The sequence below is a fragment of the Emys orbicularis genome, chromosome 1 (genome assembly GCF_028017835.1).
Source record: "Emys orbicularis isolate rEmyOrb1 chromosome 1, rEmyOrb1.hap1, whole genome shotgun sequence".
NCBI lineage: Eukaryota > Metazoa > Chordata > Testudines > Emydidae > Emys > Emys orbicularis.
The window spans coordinates 347,578,019-347,602,448 of NC_088683.1; the positions used below are offsets into that span (position 1 = coordinate 347,578,019).

Consider the following 24,430-nt stretch of genomic DNA (forward strand, 5'->3'; position numbering starts at 1 on the left):
TTTGGTGAAGAAATCTGTCAGCTACCACATCCAGGAATATCTGGGCCCTACTATTATTAGTAGCACTTGCCCCTCCTATTAATGTCTCCTATAATCATACAATTCCCAGGAGAATTTGTTTAATTAAAATATAAAAAGTGTCTCTATCCATATCCAGATCGGATCCTGGGAGACTATAACAGACCCCAAGCACTATCCCAGTAGACATTCTGTTAGCTTTCTTCCCCAAAGTGATTTTGACCTAAACAGATACCGTTTCATCCATTCCATCACTTCTAATTTCTTTACAGTTTACCTTGTCATTAATATACAATGCTACTCCATCACCTTTACCTCTGTCTTTCCTGAACAGCACATACCCTTCAATACCTGTACTCCAGTCATGACTATTATTCCATCCTGTTTCTGTTATCCCTATAATGTCTGGTTTCTCATCCTGCACCAGTACTTCTAGTTCCTCCAGTTTGCTAGTCGGGCTCCTCTGATTGGTGTACAGACATCTTAGTTGTTTCTGCTTCACTTCGCCCAGTTTCCTCAGCTGATTAGGTAGTCATTCTACTGCCAGTATCTCCTACCTGACTGTTAGTGCCAATACCAATGACACTATCGTTCTTCTTGATATCCATTCTCCTACCCTCTGTTCTTCTTTTCTCCATTGCTGTATCCTCTTGATTTTTCACCCACTCAATATTAGAATCAGGCTTGGCGATTACATGAGCATCTCCCAACCGTCTACCCTGAATTCCTAGTTTAAAGTTCTTTTAATCAGTTGTGTCAACCTCCATGCCAGAAATCTATTTCCCTGGTGACTCAGTGGAGTCCATCCCAGGAGAACAATCCTCTGTCCGGTGAATGCCTCTTAGTGGTCGAACATCCCAAAGCCCTCCTTATAGCACCATTGCCTGAGCCATCTGTTGATCGTCATAATCTTGTCTTGCCTTCACTCTCCTCCTCTAGGGACAGGTAAATCCCACTGAAGATCACCTGCGCCTCCATTTCTTTAAGCGTCTTCCTCAGTCTGGCATAGTCTCCCTGGATATGTTCCAGCAAGAATCCAGCCGTATCATTTGTTCCCACATGAAGGACAATCAGTGGATTCTTTCCTGCTCCCATTTGGATCCTTTCAGCCTCAGGTCCACAGCCCATATCTCAACTCTGGTGCACAGCACACCCTTCTGTGCCTGGGATCAGCTCTGGTGACAGACCTGTCTGTTCTTAGTAGAGACTCCCCAGTCATGTAGACCTGCCTCTTCCTGGTGTTGGTGCAATTCTCCAGCCTTCCTCCTTTTATTCTTTCTGGCTGGAAGTCTTCTTGCCTTTTGTTCTCATTTGCAGTCTTCTGCAAGTCATCCTGTATCCTCCTGGGGGTCCAAATTCTGGCTATCTTCATTGACTCTTCCCCTCTTCTTGTAGGGCTAGCTGCTTTTCTCTTCTTCCTTGCTCTCCGACCTTCTGTTACTGGCTGCTTCTCCGATTCAGCAAACCAGGTCTTCATCTCTATTCCTCCTTCATTAGCAGTCTTTTCCTCTGCCTGGGTCTCTTAGTCACATATTTCCACTGGCCACTTTCCTCATCCAGCAGTCTATCTTCACAGTTCTCCAGTTCAACTTGCATCTGCAAGTCTTGAGTTTTCCCTTCAGCCTCCTCTTGCCTTCCCACCATTATCCATTCAAATCCCCCTCAAAACTCAACCACAGTTTCTACCTGCATCTCCAGACCTTGGATCTTCCCTTCCATCAGATCTGTCAAGCGGCACTTCATACAAACGAAGCACTTTTCAGATACTCGCTCCAGGATAATGTACATCCCCCAGATAGGCCCACTGACAGCAATTCCGGGCCCCAGGGCAGAACAGACAATGCCCCCCCTAGAAAGCAGCTGTCTGGCCCCAGGGAATATCCCCATGGAGGGTTTCTTGCCAGCAGGCACAGAGACAGCCCTGCTGACTCTGAGCCAGCCCTCCCACACAGCTGTATCTGGGGGGTCCCTGGCTGCCCTCTGGTGCACGGCAGCTATTGCATTGTGGCTGGGCGCCGGGTGGGGAGAGGTGGGGCCGGGCGAGGGATGTGCCGGTGCTGATGCTGCAGGGATCTTGTAGCATTTGCAGTGGCACCTGCTGATTGGTGGGCTGGGCCAGGGTGACATCAGCGGTCGGCCCAGTACAGCAGGAGGTGCCTATAAATGGCCCCGGCAGGAGCCTGGCCACTATCCCATCCTCCCGGGCCCTTTTAAGTAGCCAAGCCCCTTGAGCAATTGAACCCTTTCCCCTTCCCCCATCGGCAGACTGTCCCCAGCTTCCACATCCAGTCATCTTCATTGTCCCTTCCATTCTATTGGTCACTACCACTGCTGCCTCTGTAGCTATCATAGACTTCCCTCCTAAGCTCCTGCCAAGGAACCCACCCACCCACCCACACACACCAAAAGCCACACACTTTCCCCCGAACTCCCCCTCCTCTCCCCTGTTTTTAGCTCTGTTTGCTGGCTCCTGTGCCGTTGCTTCTGCCATTTCCCTTTCAGGATCGTCATATTAAAGATTTTTAACGTTAGTCTAGATTCCTTGAATAAACACTCTTTGTTTTCCCCTGCTATAGTCACGGTTCACCTCTGAATCACTTGACTTACTCTGCGATATAATCAAAATGACTAGTTGTATTGCCAGAGGAAGGAAACTGCTTTGTTGGCCTCAGCCAGTCTTCCTCTTAGCAGGCAGAGGCTGTAGCAATGGCTGTGCTGCGCTGGACAGCCAGCAGTTGTGCCAAGAACAATATCGTTAGCATTTAGGTGATAGCATCTAGGGCAAGGAAGCCACGGCCAGCACATCCCTCGTCCCGTGCCACTTCCCGCAACCCCCACTGGCCTGGGACAGCAAACCGCGGCCAGTGGGAGCCGCGATCGGCCAAACCTGCGGACGCGGCAGGTAAACAAACCGGCCTGGCCCACCAGGGTGCTTACCCTGGCGAGCCGCGTGCCAAAGGTTGCCGATCCCCAATTTCAGGGGGGAGAGATAGCTCAGTGGTTTGAGCATTGGCCCCCCCTAAACCCAGGCTTGTGAGTTCAATCCTTAAGGGGGCCACTTAGGGGTCTGGGGCAAAATCAGTACTTGGTCCTGCTAGTGAAGGCAGGACTCAATGACCTTTCAGGGTCCCTTCCAGTTCTATGAGATAGGTATATCTCCATTTATTAGGGGAATCAAAAATTGAAACTTTTTATTAAACCCATTTGAAGCTTTACCAGAAGGGTGATTTACGGCTTTCTAATAACAACAGCCGGTTCAGCTGTTTTGATCGACATATGGTAAAGCAAACTGACATACACATTCTATAAAATCTCTGCCACAATTCTTGTTTCATAGAAATGTTTATCAGACAACTGGCAGCATGAAAGCATTTTTATTGTCGGTTTCATCACTGAACAATGCAAGACATTTTCTTCCCATCTTGTTCTTGGAAGAACTTAGTCTTTGTTTTATATTGGTGTCCTTGATCAAAAACAATTGGAGGAGGAGGAGATGCATAGCTTAGATTTTTAGCCCTTTTCATTGCACGATCTCAGAGACTTTATTTTCATTTATTTATTTGATTTGTAGTGGTAGGTACCTCTCTAGTGCTCTGGGCACTTTTTGAAAAAAGAATATTTTACCAAATCCAATAATAATAAAAATGTTAAGTATCAGAGGGGTAGCCGTGTTAGTCTGAATCTGTAAAAAGCAACAGAGGGTCCTGTGGCACCTTTAAGACTAACAGAAGTATTGGGAGCATAAGCTTTCGTGGGTAAGAACCTCACTTCTTGCATCTGAAGAAGTGAGGTTCTTACCCACGAAAGCTTATGCTCCCAATAAAAATGTTATAAAGCTATTTATGGTATGGCCTCACCTGGAATACTGTGTACAGTTCTGATCAGACCTTCTGGAAAAATGACAGAGCTGAGATAGAAAGGGTGCAGAAATGGGTGTAGTGGATGATGAGAGGCATGAAGATTAGAAGGCATTGGGACTCAGTAATGTCTGCGGAATGCTCAGAGCTCCTTGCAAGGAAAGTGCAATAGAAGTGTGAGACATTGTTTAATATTTGTATAACAATAGTGCTCAGAGGCCCCATTCTGTATGGGGGCCCCATCATGCTGAATAATAAGAACATAAGAATGGCCATACTGGGTCAGAGCAAAGGTCCATCTAGCCCAGTATCCTGTCTGCCGACAGTGGTCAGTACCAGGTGCCTCAGTGGGAATGAACAGAACAGGAAATCATCAAGTGATCTATCCCGTCGCCTATTCCCAGCTTCTGGCAAACAGAGGCTAGGGACACCATCCCTGACCATCCTGGCTAATAATATATATATATGATAAAATTTAGACACAATGTAATTAGAATGAACACAGCAAAGGCTGATAATTAACACAAGGTGCAGGAGGAGGGCATACAAGAATCATGAGGGTTACAAAAGTCAAAGGTCAAGTGAAACCTTTATTGGTACTTAGACATCCTTCTTTGGATGAAATCAAAATGGACTATACTAAAATATCAGGCCAAAGTCTAGAATAAGATGGTTCGGGTCAGAGGGCAGTCACAGAAAGCTAGCTTCTTTTCCTTTATGACGTCAATAGAGGTGTCTGGATTGAGTCCAGCATTTGAACAAAACATGTGTTGGCAAAATAACACCCCCAGGAGTCAGGACAAAGATGGCCGTTAATGTTGGAAGGGTGCTAGGCTGGGAAGGAAGTGTGTGTGAGTGAGCAACAGAGAGAGAGAGAGATACACACAAGTTAAAACTGAGAAGCAGATTTGCTTCCCAGCCTAGCGCCCTTCCAGAACTAAAGATGATCTTGGTGTAACATATATAGTTTCTCTCTTTATTTATTCATTTATCACTCTTCAGTAAAAAAAAAAGAGGCGCAGGGCATTTGATGCCTTGAAAGAAAAGAAAATTGCAGCAGGCTGAAGACAACCATGGTGCAGTCTTATGGGAGGCTGGGGAAGAGAAAGAAAAATGTCCTCAAGCTGAAAAGAGAGAAGTTCAGATGCTCGGGGACAGCTGCCAAATCAGAACAGCACAAAGGGCTCCTCTCTCTCACAGCTCGTTCTAAAGCAGTGATCTCCAACCTTTTTACACCCAAGATCTCTTTTTGAATTTAAGGGCAACCCAGGATCTACCCCACTCCTTCCCCGAGGCCCCGCCCCTTCCCTGAAGCTCTGCCCCACTAACTCCATCACCCCCCTCTCTCTGTTGCTCGCTCTCCCCCACCCACAATGACTTTCACCAGGCTGAGACAGGGGGTTGGGGGGTGTGGGGGAGGTGCAGGCTCTGGGCTGGGGCCAAGGGGTTCTCAGTATGGGAGGGGGCTCTAGGCTGAACCTGAGACAAGGGATTGGGGTGCAAGAGGGGTGAGGGATGCAAGCTCTGGGAGTGGGTTTGGATGCAGGAGGGGACTCCGGGATGGGGCAGAGTGTTGGGGTGCAGGAGGGGGTGTGGGGTGCGGGCTCTGGGAGGGAGTTTGGGTGTAGGAGGGGGCTCCAGGGTGGGGCAGAGTCTTTGGGTACAGGAGAGGGTATGGGGTGCTGACTCTGGGAGGGGGTCAGGGTGCAGGAGGGGGTACGGGGTGCTGGGGAGGCACGTGGTTCTGCACGCTGCCCCTCTCTGCCGGCACCACCCCCACAGGTCCCATTGGCAGGGAACAGGGAACTGTGGTCAATGGGCTCTGCGGGGGCGGTGCTTGCAGGCAGCGCACAGAGATCCCTGCCTCCTCCTCCCCCGGGGCTGCGGGGGTGCACTGGCCGCTTCTGGGAGCAGTGTGGGGCCGGGGCAGGCAGGGAGTCTGTCTTAGTGGTAGCCCCGCTGCACCGCTGGACTTTTAGCGGCCGGAGATCACGATCGACCAGTTGGTGACCACTGTTCTAAAGGGAAGATGGAGGCAGGAATTAGTCCCAGTGCCAAAGGGTAGAAGAAACTAAAGGCTTAATCCTGCTCAGGTAAATGTCCCATTGACTAGTGGGAGCAGAAGGAGGCTCTAAATCAGGGGTTCTCAACCTTTTTCTTTCTGAGGCCCCCCCTGACAATGCTACAAAAACTCCAAGGCCCACCTGTGCCACAACAACGTTTTTTCTGCATATCCCATAGATTAAAAGCTGTATTAAATGGATTGTTATACAGTTAAACACACACACACATAAAATATACATAAAAGGATAATATAGGCACAAAAACAAACTGAATATTATTTTTTTATTTACTCAGCCTGAAACTTGTTGTTGACAAGCACACACGATGTCATGATCAATGTTCATCCTGGTTCGGTACTTTGTTTTATTCGATTTATTCATTTGACTGAATATGTCTGTGAGGTAATCCAGTTTTGCCAGCCACACATCATCTTTCAGCACTTTGGCAAATTCAATTTTCTTATCGACTAAGAAAGTACATAACTCTTCCTTGAAATTAAATATACAGGCAAGCATTCTGCCTTGAGACAGCCATCTCACGTCTGTGTGCATGAGCAAGGAATGGTGCTCTGCACCCACTTCCTCACAAAGTGCAGCAAAACACCTGGAGTTTGTTGCTCTGGATTTAATGAAATTAACAAGGTGTGTTCAGAACACTGTGAAGACCTGGTTCAATATCTTTTGCACCAAGTGCTTCTCGGTGTAAAAAGCAGTGTGTCCAAATAGTGCAAGGTGCAACGGCTTTTATTTTTTGCACAACACCAGAATGCTTTCGGGTCATTGCTGCAGCTCCTTGAGTGCAGACCCCAATGCAATTAGTCCAGCTGATTTCTGCTGAAATTATTAAAGCATCTAACAGTTTGAAAATGTCACCTGACTTTGCTGTTGTCTTGAGCTCTTTGCAAAACAAAAAGTCTTCCTTTATTTCCTTATTCTACACATACCAAACATAGGCAAGTAAATGGGACATTTTTGAAATGTCTGTGGATTCAGCTAGTTGTACAGCAAAATCATTGTCACGCAGCTGATCGATACACTGAGAAACTGTGTCTTCTGACATAGAAATGATCCGTCGTCTGACAGAGCCATTTGATGTCGGTATTTTTGTCAGTACCTTGGCCTTCTCCCCTCCAAACACTTCCTTATTTATTTCAATAGCACATGGCATTATCAAAATCTCAGCAAGCGTATGTGATTTTTTTGTTTAAGCAATTTTCTGCACCACTATGTAGTATGACCTTAAAAGCTTTTTATCTGCAATAGTTGTGAATTTCATTACTGCTTTAGTACCAAGCAGTTCCTTGGCCTTTCGCTCAAAAAATGAACGGTGCTTATCCTTATAGATGTCATGTTTTGTAATTAAATGCCTCGGTAATTTGGAGGGTTTCAGACATTCATTGGACAATACTTGTGCACAAATTACACACTGTGGCTGAGGTATATCTCCAATTCCAGAACAAATAAAACCGAAATTCAAATAGCTGACTTCGTATTATCTAAATTTTGCAAGGTTAATAGCAGCTTTATGTTTCTTACTCACATCACCTTCTTGATGTTCTTCAACCATTATAGTGGTTGAACTTGCTGAAGGAAGTTCGCTATCATCGCTCTGTGGATTTTGTTGTTTTGAAAGCTGATGGTCGCATTAAAAATTTATCCATATCTGATATTTATTGTTTGCACTTACAAATGTTTTCCCTGTGCTGTGGAACTTGTCCTGCTCCTGTTGAAATAGCTCCTTTATGACCAGTAAAGGGAGCTAGCTAACTTGCCAGGCTGGCATCAGACTCACTGGGCCACAGGCAGAAACCAAGGAGTGAGCCCTCGCAGGCAAAGTCTCTGGGGGCAGAGCCAGAGCTGGGCCAGAAGTCCTTGAGGCTGACCTGCAGGCTGGATGACTCCCACCCCAGGGGCTGACCCGGAAGTCTGAGTCTCCACCTTCCACACAGGAAGCCGGGGCTTCCGCTTCAGCCCCGCTGGGGGTCAGGGCTTCAGCCCACAGGGCTTCAGCCCCCAGCTAGCTTCAGCACTGTCACTGGGTCTCAGAGATTCAGCCCTGGCTCCCAGCTTTAGCCCTGCGGGGGCACGCGGCCAATGGGTTTCAACCACAGCTCCCAGCTTCAGCCTGCGGCACTGCGGCTTCAGCCCCACGGCAGCACCGGGGCTCAGAGCTTCAGCCTGTAGCTCCCGGCTTCAGTCCAGCAGTGGCATTGGGGCTCGGGGCTTCAGCCCACGATTCACCGCAGCTGCCCCACCGTGGCACCAGGGTTTGGGGCTTCAGCCCCACAGCTCCCAGCTGCTGTCGCACTGCAGCAGCAGGGTTTGAGTGCTTCAGCCCCGCCGCGGCACCAGAGCTCAGGGCTTCAGCCCGTGGCTCCCCGCAGCTGCCCTGCTGTGGCACTTGAGGATTTAGTATGTGGCTCGGGATTGCAACCCCGCAGCTCCCAGCTGCAGCCTCACCACAGCAACTGGGCTCGGGGCTCCAGTTCTGTGGCTGTTGCCTGGAGGGGGACGTTGGGGCTCTAGACTTCAGCCGTGGGGATCCCATGGACCCCCTGCCCCCCAGGGAGCCACGGACCCCCAGTTGAGAACCGCTGCTTTAAATGGGGGGAGGGATAGCTCAGTGGTTTGAGCATTGGCCTGCTAAACCAAGGGTTATGAGTTCAATCCATGAGGGGGCCATTTAGGGAACTGGGGTAAAAATCTGTCTGGGGGATTGGCCCTGCTTTGAGCAGGGGGTTGGATTAAATGACCTCCTGAGGTCCCTTCCAGCCCTGATATTCTATGATGCTGACAATGAGCAGAGCATCCTTGTGTCGTAGAAGGAGTGGAATGTTAAATGCCCCTCTCATACCACTAAGGGCCATGGGAGACTGCACACTGCTGCGTGTCTCTTAACTAATTGGTTACAGTGCAGATTTGCACAGTCATAAATGATTTTACACATTCTCCACATGCACATTGTGATCATTATTCCTTATTTGTAGAGCCCTAGTGTTTAGCTGGGCATTTTGGACAGAACTTAGGCCAAAGAGCTCGCTATGTAGATAAACTACTGGAGGGGGCAGGGAACAATACAGGCCCTGTGAATTAGTCAAACGGGGGATGGTGATCAGGGGGCATCTCTGTGGGGAGATCTATAGCTATTTGCACCTTTGACTACATCTTAGAGTGTTGGTGGTTAAATAACGTAGAGAAAACAGTATTTAGGGTTACTTTCATTAGTGTATTAGTTTTACTTAAAAGATGTGAGGGAATTTCACATTTAAGATAAGACGGGACAGGCAGGGTCTAGAGACTTAATGCTTCCCATTTCTGTGGCACCTCTTGTCTGAGGATGTCAAAGTGCTTTATAACACGACCCGATATAACATGAATTCTGATATAACGCGGTAAAGCAGTGCTCCGGGAGGGTGGGGCTGCGCACTCCTGCGGATATAACAAGTTCAATATAACGCGGTTTCACCTATAACCCTGTAAGATTTTTTGGCTCCCGAGGACAGCGTTATATCGAGGTAGAGGTGTATATACTAATGATGTCCCTCAGTGGGCTGTGAAGGATGCAAGTATGACCCCATTTTACAGCTGTGGAAACTGAGGGACAGAGACTGTCTTGCACAAGATCTCACAGCAGTGAATAGAGAGCACTACAGTGTACTGAGATGTTGTCAGAAAAGGGAGTCTCCCCATGTCCATACTTTCCCTTGAATTTGGGGTCCTTTGCAGTTGTAGTTATTCCTGATGTGGGAATGATCATGGTGAGGGAAATCCTGATCCCATTAAAATCAGCAGCAAAACTATCATTGACTTCAGTGGGGCCAGGATTTCACACACACCCCATCCCTGCTTGTATCGCAAGGCTGCCTTTTTGTTCTGTTTGTACAGTGCGCAGCACCGTGGGATCCTGGTCCAGGACTGGGGCTCCCAACCACCTCAGTGATACAAGTAATTAATAAAGCTAGTCTGTGGCACCATGGCATGAGCAGTGACCTACAGTAGACTCCATCTATGCTCTCCAAGTGCATAGGACGACAACTGGCCACCACTACGGCAAACTCAAAATGCTTCAAACAGGGGCAAGCCTAGAAGAGGCAGAATGACTGTTGTAGTGAATTAGTTGTGTGCTGTAAGCATGAAGACTTTTGTCCTCCAAAAACTAAAGTGCTGATCCTGTGCTAACAGTAATTAGATAACTCATCTATCTAGCTAACTAGCTAGCTAGCTTTCCAGTTGTGTCTAGGATCTCTAAATGAAGTTATTACTCTCAATAGTTCTGAATCCCTATAACATGCAAGTATGATCTGCTGTCTGTATAACAGAGGCATTTATCAGACAAGCTCAAATAATGACTTTTTAAACTCTACTCTTTCCATTCAAAATTTCAGGATCAAATTTAAATCTTGATGTTGCCTTGATCTTTGTGCTGATACAGGTTTGATTGTTTGACCTGAACATGGGGGGCTGTTTTTCATACTTATATTTTATATTTGCATTCCTCAATAAGTAGAATTCTTCTTGTCCAGGGGGAGTGTGTACTGTACTTGGGATCAGCATGACTTTATAAGATCATAAGGACTGCTGTACTGTAACTGAGAAATGTTCCATCTAGTTAGAGGAGCTCTTACAATGGCTGTTGCCTGATGTTTCAAAAGAAGACATGATGTGTAGTTAAGCACTGGAATAGGCTTCCAAGAAAGGTTGTGGAATCCCCATCATTGGAGGTTTTTAAGACCAAGTTGTACAAACACGTGTCAGGAATGGTCTTTCTTCGTTTACTTGGTCCAGCCTCAGCACAGTTCCTGGACTACATGACTTCTCAAGGTCTCTCCCAGCACTACATTTCTGTGATTCTGTTATTCTATGCATAGCATAATGTATCTACTTATGAAGTACTATACCATAGGGTCAGGGGGAGCTCCATCTCCTGCCTCCCTCCCTCAGCTGGTGATCAACGTATGCTCTAGAAGATCTCAAACATTATAGCTTTGATCCTAGCAAATGAAACTGGAGATGTTGTGGTATTTCACTACTAGAGGAAGTTGGTTATCCACAAACTAACTCCACAGAAGGTTAGGGGTAGTGTAATAATGTGTGTAACAGAGCCCCTTACTGGCTGAGCTTGGAACTGTTCCGCCAGAGGCTTTGGTGAGCCTAGGAACCAGAAAGCCACCAGTTCATGTTTCAATATGTTTGGGGTCGGGTTTTTTCTTTCTTTCTGAATTGAGAGACTTCCCAATGCAGGATTCAGAGGTCTTATGTGGAGAATCTTTCCCTGAGATCTATCTGTGCACATAGCTGGTATATGCAAGCTGACAGTCTCATTACTGCTTGCCTTACCCTCGCCTACCTTTTCCTTCCGATTGTTCTATGACAGGATGCAGCAAGTGGGTGTATTAGGATGTTAAGCTCTTTAGGGCTGGGATTGTCTCTTACTCTGTATACACAGCGTCCAGCCCAATGGGGCTCCAATCCTGACTGGGGCCTCTTTGTTACTGTAATACAAATAATAATGTGTCAGGTCTCTTCTGTCATCTTCCAGGTTCTACCCCAGAGTGCCCGTGAGGCTCAGCTTACCCATTCTGTAAAATGGGTACTGTATTACTTCTCTATCTCACTGGGGTATAGAGGGTTCTTACTGAACTGGTGTTTATAAAGCCCTCTGAGAATCTCCTATGGAAAAACAACTATGGACCTGAATTAATACTAATGAAACTGATGAAAGTGTTTCCATGGACTTGAATAGTTATTGGATCAGCCTCTATAAGTGTTGTTTTTATTTCTCAGGTCTATGGTAATGCTGGGGGCTTTTTTCAGAAGAAACAGGAAATGAATCAGGCCAACATTCGAGCTTTCTAAGAACCAATTACGATAATTTATTACCTGACAGTCACCTTGGAAAAACCATCTATCAAAACATCTCAATATCCCCTTCTAATACACTAGTAAGGGTATTTTTAAATATATGTACAGTTGGAAGATCCCTTACAAAAGCATTCAGTCGGACTAGTAATTATTTCTTTATGGAGTTTTGCCTAGACCTGTTTTGAAAATCTGTTTGCCTGGATATTAAAGGGAGTCAAAACTCTTATCATTTCTAACATATGGATCTGTTTGTTTTTTGTGAGGAAAAATTGGTGCCCTGGGGCCTGGCAACCCATGGGAAATAGTAATGAGCTCTCTGCTAATTGTCATGCATAACCCCATCACTGGGGTCTGCAGGGCTAATGTGAGGATTTGGGATCTTTACAACAAAATTGTTCATATGGTTCAATAAATAAAACCTTGTAAACACTTTGGTTCTGAATTAACACACGGAAGAAAATGTGAAATAAACAAACTTTCCAATAATGTCATGGAATATCAGTACTTCGCCCTTTGTGCCCCTGTCTGTTTGTCACTCTTTCATTGTTTCGCATCTAATGTTAGGGATGTCCTGATCATGGAAATGCAAATTGTGTTGAGTTTGCAGGATGAGCCCTTAGCCTGCAAGCACTTTGGGACAGGGACCTTCTTTTAATTTATAGGCCCAATTCTGTGCTCATTTACATCAACATAAATGAGGAGTAACTGCACTGAAGTCTTTGGAGTTGCACGGCTGTGAAACTGGTGTAAACAAGAGCAGTATTTGGTCCTGTGGTTGTAGCCCAACCAAATAAATCAAACTTGCACAAAGCAATAAATATCATTACAGCCCCAATGGCAGTTAATACACTTGATGCCATAATTAGATCAATGGACCTTTCTCTAGTTAAATCCCCAGACTCCGATATTTGTACTAAAGGTCTTAACAAAGCAAAGGAAAAGTTGAGCTGCTAAATGATCATTTTTGAAAGTTCCTAGTTTCCGTGGGAGAGGAAGGACTACTGTCTGACTGGATTAGAAACCAACAACTATTGCACCAGTTTGTAAAGAAGGGATGACCAGGAGCGTGGGATTTGAACCCAGAGAGAGAAACTGTTAAAAGGGAATTTGTAAATCATGGTCAACAAAAGGTTTGCACAACAATAATCAGTGGGAATGTGTAATGGGAAATCCTTCTGGGGTTTCAGAGGAGATCTCAAAACATGCTGGGTAAAGCCGCCTGAAAATCCAGAAGCAACGAGTACTGTCTTTTTTTTTTTTTTTTAGTTTTTTACTAAAAAATCAAAATGGCAATACTCCACAAGATATAAGAAAACAGAGGGCACCCATCCCCATGTCCTTCATGCTCCTTCGATCCATGTTATACAAATAATATATCATGGGCAGCAGGTATAATATGCCAGGTGAGGCTAAACCTCCCCTAAATCCAAGCCCTGCCCATGCTCCGCCCTTTCCCCCAAGCTGATGGGAGCTCAGCTGCCGCTGGAGGCCAGTGGCCCAGTGCTGGGGCCCACACTGGGGGCGGCCGGCAACCTGGTGCTGGGGGCGGCCGGCGGCCCTGTGCTGTGGCTGCGCTGCAGGCGGCCCAACGCTGGGGGCGGCAGGTGGCCCTGGGCAGTTCAACCGGGGCTCCTCCAACCATGGGGGGTGGGGGAGTGCTTGGGGCTCCAGCGGATGGGGGGCAGTAGGGGCTCAGGTAGAAGGGGCGGGGCCGCGGGGCTAGCCTCCCTGAAGGGGGGGGGCTCACGCGCCACTCGTGCAATATATATTTAAAAAATACAATTCCTATAGGGCAAGGGAGGGCTTGTGCAAGCCCCTCTGTGCCACTAAAGCTTTAGTGCCATAGAGCACTGCAGGGAAAGGACTGAGGAGTGACGGGAGCTGTGCAAGGTATGGTCGCCATCCCTCCCCTTTCCCATGCATGATAGAGTGGTACTCTGCACTCACCTTTAGTTGGCTGGTGCAGAGGGGGTCAGAGGAGGGGGCCCCTTATGGAAAATGCTATTGACCATAGCAGAAAACAATAAACTTTGAATTTATTATTTGAATTTAATAGAGATTTATTATTATTATTTAATTATTGCATGTATATACTAACACCTAGGTACTCCAGTCATGGACCAGGACCCATTGTGCTAGGTGCTGTACAAATGGACCAAAAGGACAGTCCCTGCCCCAAAGAGCTTACAATCTAAGTATAGCCTTGCTATAGAATTGTATAGGTCCAAATACCTATGGAAAGGATGTTATTCTCTACAGATTTTAAAGAGCATCTATAGAACCCTATTAAATGTCTACGTAGAACCCAGTTGTTTTTAGTTCATTACATTCAGTAAGGCTTTCCCATAAGCTTGACCAAATAGTAGTTGCAGAGGAGTTTTGGCCACTCTTGCAGCCCATAGACTGGAACAGTATCGCTACAGACCTGCTTGTGGGTTACAGGATGAATTCTGTCCCCATTGGATTGGGAAGGTAAATTAATTTCACCCATGTTCATTGCCAATCACATTGCTCTCATCAGACAGGGAAATTGCCATTCTGTGCTATGTTTCCTAAGCACTGGCCCATGGCTCCCTGTAACAGCAGAATCACTGGTCCTGCCACCCAACCAGGCCCTGGACTGCTAGGTACTGTGGGAATTAGTTGCATTGTAGGATACAGAGCTTTTGAAGGACAATGCAAATTAAGGCCTTGATCTGGAGAGGGTCCTGAGCACCTACATCTGGCATTGACTTTTAATGGGTATTGTGGGTGCTCAGTGGGATGTATTGAAAACTGTTAAAATTGTGATTCGTTACTTTAAATTCTCTGGGGTTTCTTGGTCCAGTTTGCAGTCAGGGGGCTCTGAAAGGAGGTGTGTAATCAGAGTCTGCTAAGCAGGCAGACAGCCTAGAGTAAGGAGGGGTGACATGCCTCTCTGTTTTGGGGAGCAGCCTGCTTTGTCTCTTTCTGTTTTGAGGTTCTTGTGTGTTATCATTCTGGAGTCTAAAAAGTAAAGTTATGTTTCATGGAAAACTTCCAGCAAGAGCATTTTTATGTTTTTATCTAACGTCTCTGCATGCCCTCAACATAACACTTGGCTCCCTATAAGATCAGACTCCAACAGCCTGATCCAGCTCCTGTTAAAGGCAGTAGGAGTGTTCCATTGACTTTAGTAGTAGTAGGATCAGGCCCTGTAGTTTTGCTGTAACTGACATTTTGTATCTTCCTTTCCCCGTCTTGGAAAATGGGGAATGGGATTCAGTTGCAAAGAAGCTGCTATCTACTGGTTAAATGCCCTCTCAAATAAGAGGGGGTGTGAACATAGACTCACAGACTAAGTCAGAAGGACCATCATGATCATCTAAATATCTGAGGCTTAACTAGAGCTAGAATCTTCAGCAATACCCCCCCCCCCAACAAGTTTCCTTGTAATGTTATGCTTTGCTAGTGGTTGGATTTTCCCATTTGTTTTTGTTTTATTTTTCATGAAGTAATAGCCATCCACTACAATGATTCATTTTCCATATGTTTTTTAAAATGATCAGAATGCTTGTTAATTGGTTTGAGCTCTTTTAGGAAGTAGCTAGCCACATTACTTACCAATGATAGCAACACAAGAAAAATGACCCATGCAATATGGCTTTTAGGCACAACTCTTGAATCTCAAAAACAAAACAGAAAACCTCAGTGAATCAAAGCTTTTGATCTGGGACATTGTCTGTTTCCAAGTTTATTCTATGCTGTATTAACTCAGTGCATAGAACCGTTTTACCAAGTGGTTCTTTGCACAGACCTACTATTAGGCCAGGGATCAGCAACCTTTGGCATGTGGCCCGTCAGGGAAATCCACTGGGACAGGCTGGGACAGTTTGTTTACCTGCCTCGTCCGCAGGTTCGGCCGATCGCAGCTCCCACTGGCCGCAGTTCTCTGTTCCAGGCCAATGGGGGCTGTGGGAAGTGGCATGGGCTGAGAGATGTGCTGGCCGCCGCTTCCCGCAGCCCCCATTGGCCTGGAACAGCGAACCATGGCCAGGTAAACAAACCGTCCTGGCCCGCTAGCAGATTTCCCTGATGGGCCGCGTGCCAAAGGTTGCCGATCCCTGTTTTAGGTCTTCTAATAACCTTACTGGAGCAATGCTCCCAGAGGACTGGCAGCCTGGGTTTTATTCCGAGCTTTGCCATAGACTCCTCCTTGTGTGACTGAGGCCTTGCCTACATTGCAAACTTTTACTGCTGTAACTACAGTTAAAGCAGCAAAAAACAAAACAAATGAAAAAAAAACCAAACAAACAAATCCTAGTGTAGATGTAATTATTCCAGTATAAAAGTTCCTATATCAGTATAGCATATTCTAGTTCAGTGAAGCAAAATAAGATATACTGGTATAAAGCACATTATATGGGTATAATTTTGTCTACCCTAGGGTTTTTACCGGCATAACTATATTGATTTAAAAAAATCACACTCCTAACAGACATAGCTATGCCAGTAACTATACCCAGTTCTCTTCTAAAGGAGCAGCAGCCACTGGATTTCTTTGTTTCTAGGTTTGTCCCTTTCCCTCTAGGGATGAAATCAGCTGCTTTGTTCCCAAACCTTAATAAGTCTCTCCAAATTGATCATTCTGTTTGGGCATGTGGGTTTTTCAAGCCTTGCTTTAATGCTGAACAATTTCTGCTGGCCTCTTTACTCCTCTGTATTTGTAGGAAATAGATGGCTTGAACTTGTGATTATCTCTTTCTTTGACATCCATTGTAGCTAAACTTTGACATTTGTAGTAGCTTTGAGCCTTTTCCCTGCTTTGCCACAATATTTTCATTGTACAGCCCAGAACTGACTTAGAGCTGATGTCCAAGGTTGATTTTATTCTCTATTATTTCAGAAGCCTTGCAGGTTTGGAGACTAAATGTCAAAAGTACAAAGGAGAAAAATACACTTTTCTTCCTGTTTTAGTTGGGCAATATCAGGCATGCTTTTTTGGGAAATATTTTTTGGACTGCTCTCAGAAGATCTTAGTCTCTTTCCATTGTTTTATAATGCATTTTTTGCATATCCATCTGGAGTGCACTACTGTATAAACAGGGGTCAGAGGTGCTATTAGAACAGAGAAATGGTCTATCCAGTCCCATGTCCTAGCTTCAACTCTGTCCGATGTTAGCTCCTTCAGAGGAGTGTGCCAGACACACACGATTGTGGAAGAGCTCACCTCAGGTCCTCCTGTATAAAAGTTTCTATTTTTATTTCTATATCAGTGTCTACTTCTTTTTATTTTCAGTTGTACTAACCTATTTATTTGCCATAATAAATGTGTGTAGAATTACAGTTTAGTCGATATTTAGCATTTAATGTAGAAGGACACCTTTTGCAAGTTCCTTGGATGATATTTTTTTACCAAGACAGGCTCCTATGCAGATTATTCCAAGAGGGGTCACTGTGGCTGGTAAGAGCAGACTGTGATATATTCTGTTATTTAAATATGCCTTCGCCTTTCCTTCATAGGGGATGGCCTTTACACTTGAAGAGAGGCTACAACTTGGAATTCATGGTCTGCTTCCTCCATGCTTCTTGAGCCAAGATGTTCAAGTTCTCCGTGTCATGAAAAGCTACGAGACCAAATCCAGTGATCTAGACAAGTATGTTGAAAAAGCCTCCTCCGTTTTCAATTTTTGGCTGGGATTGTGGTCTTTACAACCCGCATGGAGATGTGAGGATCCCCAGTTTGAAGCCTTACATGCTCAGAGCCCTTCTTCAGAATCACTGTTCTTCCACCTAAGGATACTCTGTTAACTAACAGTTTGCCAGTTGTGTCTATTCTAGCCTGCTCATTGTCTCCTCTGTTCACTCCAGTTGTCTCCCAAGGTAGATATGACACTACACAGAACATGATCACTAACATAGTGCATTCACTTAACTCTATCTGTCTATCAGCATGTTCAGTAAAATGCCTGATGGAAGAACAAAAAGAACCTGCCAGCAGATAAGAGAAATTTAAAAATCCTATGCAGTGGTAAACATCTGTTTCTCCTCCTATTCCTAACCCACCATCACTTTCAGTATTGCTCATAAGTAAGGTTAAGATTTTGTCATGGTTATTTTTAGTAAAAGTCACAGACAGGTCATGGGCAATAAGCAAAAATTCACAGAAGCTCACAACCTGTCTGGGGGCGACTGACAGCTGGAGCCTCACTACTGTGGCATGGGCTGACAGCTCCTCCAGCCCCACTGCTGCAGGCGGTAGGGCTGAAGCTGAAGAAGTCACAGCGGTCCGTTAAAGTCACGGAATCTGTGACCTTCGTGACGAAATCGTATCCTTACTCATAAGAGTTACTGTGGAAAAATGTTAGGTGCTTCCTTTCCCCAGTGGCTGTGTGTTTTGCTTTTACATCACTGTTGCTGGCCTGGCAACTGAGAAATTCAGACAAATTGTACCCTGCTCTCTGGGTTAGCACTTCTGCTGCAGCAGCATTGGCCCATCTTTATCATAGACTTAGGCACCAGTCTTGCATTATGTAGCATGCAGACAGACTGCAATGACTATGAGGAGCCCAGCAGTTTGCCCACATGCTATACTTTGCAGGATTAGGCCCTGAACACATAGTATGGTTAAGTTTGCACGTTTCCATTCTAAGTGGGCCATTTCCAGTTGCTTAGAATATTTTCAGACTTTCACTTTTGTGGCTGAAATTTGACAAATTCATTCTCAGCCCAGGAATCATTTTCAGGAAAGAAGAGAGTATAGGAGAGATGTTTTGACATAGCTCAAGCACATCAGCGAATCCTACATCCCACACAAAAAATAATATGTGATCATCTAAGACTGTGTCATGATGCATATGCACAGGTGGGCAAAGTTAAGGTTACAGAGGTGACCTAACTTTTCTTTTTATTACCTCATTTTTTAAATTATTATTATTTTAGTGTTTCTTTTTTTGGTATGGAATTTAACTATCCTTCTTCATTTTTAACACTGATATCTTCCCACACTCTTTCTAAGGGAATAGGTTGATTGGGGTATGTAAGGTTTGAAGGCTGATGTGTGTTGAAGACTGTGGGTGGATGGGCGGGAATTTTATTGGGGGTAGGTTGGAGAATTTTAGGAATATGAATCTATTGCAGTTTGTATATGTGTAGTCCTTAAAATATGTATAGCATGCAGACCACTTGATAAATTTAAATCAGATATAGATTAATTCTGGCACTGGCCCTCATAACCATGCCTTCAGCATAGTTCTTCTGATCCTCCTCATTAGCGATGTTTATGCTGCAAATCCTGAAGATCCTGAGGATACTGCAGTTTCTGATTTTCAGAGGTACTGAGCATGCACCTCTCCTGTCGAAGGTAATGGGGCTATGGATTCTGAGTACCTCTGGAACCTCAGGCTTGAGCTGCCCATCGAAAGACTGGTACTTGGCCCTTGTGGGAGTGTCCTGCGTTCTTAGCAAGTGAGACATTATGAATCTAGATTCCATTAGCTTCTTCAGTCATGCACGGCATTGGTGGAATTGTCCACACCCAGGTTCTTTGATGTGTGTATCTGGTTTTTTTCTTTTTTTGTTTTTTAGATACATTATTCTTATGACACTGCAAGACAGAAACGAGAAGCTTTTCTACAGAGTGCTGACCTCTGACATTGAGAGATTCATGCCCATAGTTTATACTCCCACCGTCGGCCTGGCCTGTCAGCAGTATGGTCTAGCTTTCAGAAGGCCACGGTGAGTAGACTGACTATTTTTTTCCTTCTTTAGTTGGATGTGAATGTTCCTTTGTATCGAGCACCCATATTTCTGTGGGTGGCCCAGCAAAAATAAAATTTGATTCTTGATCAAAAGATGGGCTGTCAGACAGCTTGTGCTGTTGTGCTTTTAATGACAAGCTGGTTAGCCGGGAGTAACTCTGCTGTCTTCCTGTAAACTGTGAACAGAGGGTGGTTTTGTTCTGAAACAGTACTGTACAGTCTGTGTAACTTAGCCACAAATGTCACTCCAAAGCCACACCCTTCCACTCCCTGCCCTCCTTTCTCTCCTCTGCTGTCTCCATAGCACTGAAGTTCTTTTGACAGCACGGCCCTTTGAGGAACATTTGGGCTTTAAATACCTGTTGGTGACTCGGAGTACCTGTGTTGTTTCATATGCCCTGCAATGGATTGCACAGCAAAGTGCATTTTTAGGGAGAAATATTCTGCATGATTCCTTGTAATAATATAGTTTTAAAAAATAAATAATTTTGATTAGCTAATGCTCTAATTATAGTTGTTAGCTATGAGGGTTTTAGTGCTTTCCTGAAAGTTCAATAGTGAAGATTCCTTTAAAGTGTCTTATTCTTCCATCCCTCAAATGCATCACTAGGCTAAAAACATAGGCTTTACTCTAAAGACTTGTATTACAAGAATATCTGCATCTAATAAAGGAGTGGAATAATAATAATAATAATTAATATATCACTTTCTATTTTCACTCTCATTGTACCTCCAGTGATGGTGGGTGAGGAGTATGACCCCTATATAAGGGGTGGGGAAACTGAGGCAGGCTTTATGTGACTGGCCCAAGGTCACTGTGGGCATGTCTATATTGCATCTGGGAGCGATTCTCCTAGCCTGGATCTGCAGACTCGTGCTAGCAGGGCTTGTACTATTGCTCTGAAAATAACTGTACAGACAGTGCAGCATGGGCTGGCGCTCAGGCTCTGAAGCCTGTGAGAGTCTCAACATCAAAGCAAGATCTGCAGGGCTATTTGTAAGGCGCAAGCACAAGCCCCGCTACCACGCGTCTGTGGACCCTGGCTGGGAGGTTCACTCCCGGATGCGGTGTAGACATACCCAGAAGGTACTGTATGAGGAAGGCCTTGAGTGAGTGAGGCCTGAAGACCATTTCCACAAAATATGAAAAAGAATAGATTAGGGACAGGATTCATTTGTATTTATGATGCCATGCAGAAATGAAAAGCCACCCTTCTCCCTTAAGTGGATTACCCGGCCCGCTGCTCTGTGTGTGAGAAAGCAGGTTGAATGGGATTGCTATTCCCCCTGCCTCCATTGCACAGAGGTGGGGGCATGGGCGGCGCATGATGGAGGCGTGGGGAGGCTAAGCCTCACCAAACCTTGTGCCACCGGGGGCGGACGGGCAGTGGCGGGGCCTCAGTCAGAAGAGGCAGGGTAGGGGGCTAACCTCCCCAAGGGGAAGCTTCACCCACCACCCATGGGTGGGGGGAAACTTAATGTCCCTCCTGACCCCCAAACTCACTGACCAGTGTGCAGTGAAGAAGGTGACGTCATCTGTGCTGCCCATCCTAGCTAACAGATTGCTTCCCCATCCCCACCCCTCTGCCCTGAAGGACAGGGGAACAAGAGAAGGACCTGTGGTGTGCTGCCCCTTACACATGACAAGACGTAAAGTCCCAGGCCTGGTCTACCCTTAAAAATTAGATTGACTTAGTCACCTCGCTCAGGGCTGTGGAAAAGTTTATGCCCTGAGTGTAGTAGTTAGGTCGATCCTACCTCTGGTATAGATGCAGCTAGGTCGACAGAAGAATTGTTCCTACCACCTCTCAGTGAGGTGGATGAACTGCATCTAGAGAAAAAAACCTTCCATCAATGTAGGAAGCATCTACACTATGATGCTACAGCTGATGTGCTGCTGTAGTGTAGGCAGATCCTCAATCTGGTCCTAAGGCAGGGGTTCTCAAACTGGGGGTGTCGCGAGGTTATTACATGGGGGGTCACGAGCTGTCAGCCTCCCTCCCAAACCCCGCTTTTCCTCCAACATTTATAATAGTGTTAAATATTTTTAAAAGTGTTTTAATGTATAAGGGGGGGTCGCACTCAGTGGCTTGCTATGTGAAAGGGATCACCAGTACAAAAGTTTGAGAACCCTTGTCCTAAGGGATTAGGGAAAAGAACCTAAAGTTGCCCCTCCCCCTGGATATCTCTATCTGTGAGCACTCTGAGACAAGGACTGTTGCACTATTCACAGCACATTGTTGGCTTTTCACCAACTAAGGTTAGAACTGGGAGCTCCTGACCTCCAGCCCTATGGTCACACTAATAGACCACACTGCCTCCCCCTTTGAGTAGTTTGATTTAAAGTCTACACAACAAACACTGAGATTAAACCATTTCTTTGGCTTGTCCTCAGTTCTGTTCCCAATCCTCTTGTTATCTCAGGGAAAGCAGCAGTCTTTCCTCACGCAGGACTTTGTGCAGTTGTTGCTGTTGGAGGAATTCCCTTCCTATAACTCATTTTTAAAAACCTACATTATTTTGCCACTGTGGTAAGAACATCTGCTCTCATGCACTGGTGTCCCATTGCAAAGAGTTTCTGTTGTTGAACTTAGGCAAGGAACTGTTATGGATTCCAGCCTGTGGCTTTTGCAGAAAAGGGCAAACCATAATGCCCTGATTGCAGTTGATTTCTTATTTTACGGAGGATACTGTTTCTCTGCTGATATACTGTGAGCTGCAGTCTAATTTCAGTTTTGACTTTGATAAAGGTTGTTTTCCCAAGTCATATTTACAAATAGTCATTCTTCGAACAAGAAAAATTCCTATTTGATTATTTACAGTGATGAGATTCACATGAGAAACATTCATTTTATGTTGTTATTCTTATTCAGATCTGATTATAATTGTGTGGTAGTACTTTTTCCTGTGGAGGAACTTATGGAGCAAAGTGGTTGGAATGACGGAGTATTTGGCTCAATGCAGCAGGCCAGTACTTCTCGGTTGAAATCACTGGGAGTGGGACCCTCAAAATTTGACGGGAGCAGGGTAAACGGCAAGTGGCAGCCTCAACAGCTCCTTAGCGCTCCTGGTGTCTGGCAGCTCCAGTAGTTCCTCCGGGTCTCTGGCGCTGTAGCTGCCTCTGTCGGCTCCAAGCTCCAGCAGTGAGGGGAAGTCGTTCTGCTCCTCTGGCAGCTCTTCGCCAACTGAGCTGGAGGGCCTGCCTTTTATAGTTTTATAGACCCCCAAAGCAGGAAGCTGGGTTAACCAGGAGGGAGACAGGGAAAGGAAGAGTCACCATCCTTTCTCCCCCACATTGTAATTTAAACTCATAGGGTCTTTTTCTAGGCAACTCAATATCTTCAAGAGTTTTTCTAGCTAAGGGAAGTCTGTGCTGTGTCTTAGGTTCAGGAACCTTCCACATGCTCCCTCAAAGCCAAGTAGGCCTAAGTGGATGGCCGGCACATAGTGTATAATGTAGTGCAGCTATTTGTGTCAGTAGGAAAAAGTTCTCTGCTTCTCTTCATCTTCCTCTCTCACCCGCTAGTCTCTCGGGGGCAGAATATGCCCCCGTGACATTTGAGATCACAACTAACTGCCTAACACAGGGGTGAAATCCCAGCCCCATCGAAGTCAATGGCAAAACTCCTATTGACTTGAAGAAGGCCAGGATTTCACTCCAGATGTCAGAGTTGTTTTGAAATTAGGCCAGTGGAATTCCCTAAGCAGTTTCTGATTAGGTAGGTTCAAAGGAGGAGCTCGAGGAGGTCAAGCGAGGGTTGATCAGGGATAGGGGATGCAAGAGAATGCATTTGCAGGCTAAGGGAAAGGTGCCAGCTGCGAAAGGAAGGTGGATATGTGTCAGGGTGGAAGGGGATGCAGTCAAGGAGGCAGGACAAGTGGGGTATGAGGTGTATAGTAGGAGAGATTTCTCTGTGACTGGAATGAAGGCAGGAGGGCTTTGGACAGGGAGAAGAGGGGTAGGGAAGCCACAGAAGGGAGCAGAGCTCTTGTGAGATGGCATCAGTTTTGTTAGTAAAGAATTTAGGCAGAGACGGGAAGGAGGAGAAGTGGGAGGAGGGCTGATAGAGAAACGGAAAATAGAAAAGAGATGCCACGGGTTGAGGTACAGGAGCCTTTCAGGAAGGAGAATCAGAGCAGTTAATTTAGCCCTGGTCTATGTTTGTACATCTCAATATAAGGAGGAGTTACAGTGGGATAAGCACCAAGGAGGAGGAAGAAATATCTAGGTTGGTGCCTGGGTGTATAACAAGCAGTAATGGGATGAAAGTGAAAGGGAAAAGATAAATTGATTATCATGAAAATCTTTCTACGGGTGAGATTTGTTAAGTGGTGGAACAGTCTCCCAAAGGAAGTGATGGGTGCATCAGGGTCTTGGGAGGCTTTTTTAAATAGACCAGACAAAACGTTAGAAAATAAAGTGTAGGGAGCGATTTTGTGCCAGCCAGGGGGCTAGTAGCTAGGCCCTGATAGGTCTTTTCCAGATATAATTCTATGAGTGGGATGAACAGAGGGTCATTAATGCTATAATTCCAAACATTTCATGTCTTATGCCTGATATGCAGAGTCCTGAAGATAAATTGCTAAACGTAGGATACAGCAAGCCATGCACAGCTTAGGCACGTGACTTGAAAATTTAGCCATTAATGTTTGTGTGTCTGATAAGTGCAATTTAAAATAGAGATTGGGACATTTTTATAAATGTATCCACTTAGCCAGGACAGAATGTGCCAGATTAGACTTCATTTAGCTGAAGGCAAATTCCCCTGATGATGTACAAATATTTTTCTTTCCTTTTTTTGTTCTCTGTGTCACACTTTGACCAAGTTCTTCATTTATCCTTGGGGCTCCCTGCGGTGCATTTGAAAAGTGTAGGTGTGGGTCTCAGTGGAGTTTTCTCAGCATGAGAAGG

At 45.5% G+C, this 24,430-nt stretch overlaps 1 protein-coding gene across 1 annotated transcript in view; it reads left to right on the top strand.

Moving 5' to 3' along the window:
- ME3 (malic enzyme 3) overlaps positions 1-24,430 on the top strand; it is a 193,726-nt gene that overhangs the window by 81,111 nt on the left and 88,185 nt on the right. Inside the window, exons 2-3 of the mRNA XM_065409015.1 lie at positions 17,282-17,415; positions 19,346-19,495. Coding sequence (XP_065265087.1) covers positions 17,282-17,415; positions 19,346-19,495 — 284 coding nt within the window. The remainder of the gene's footprint in view (positions 1-17,281; positions 17,416-19,345; positions 19,496-24,430) is intronic.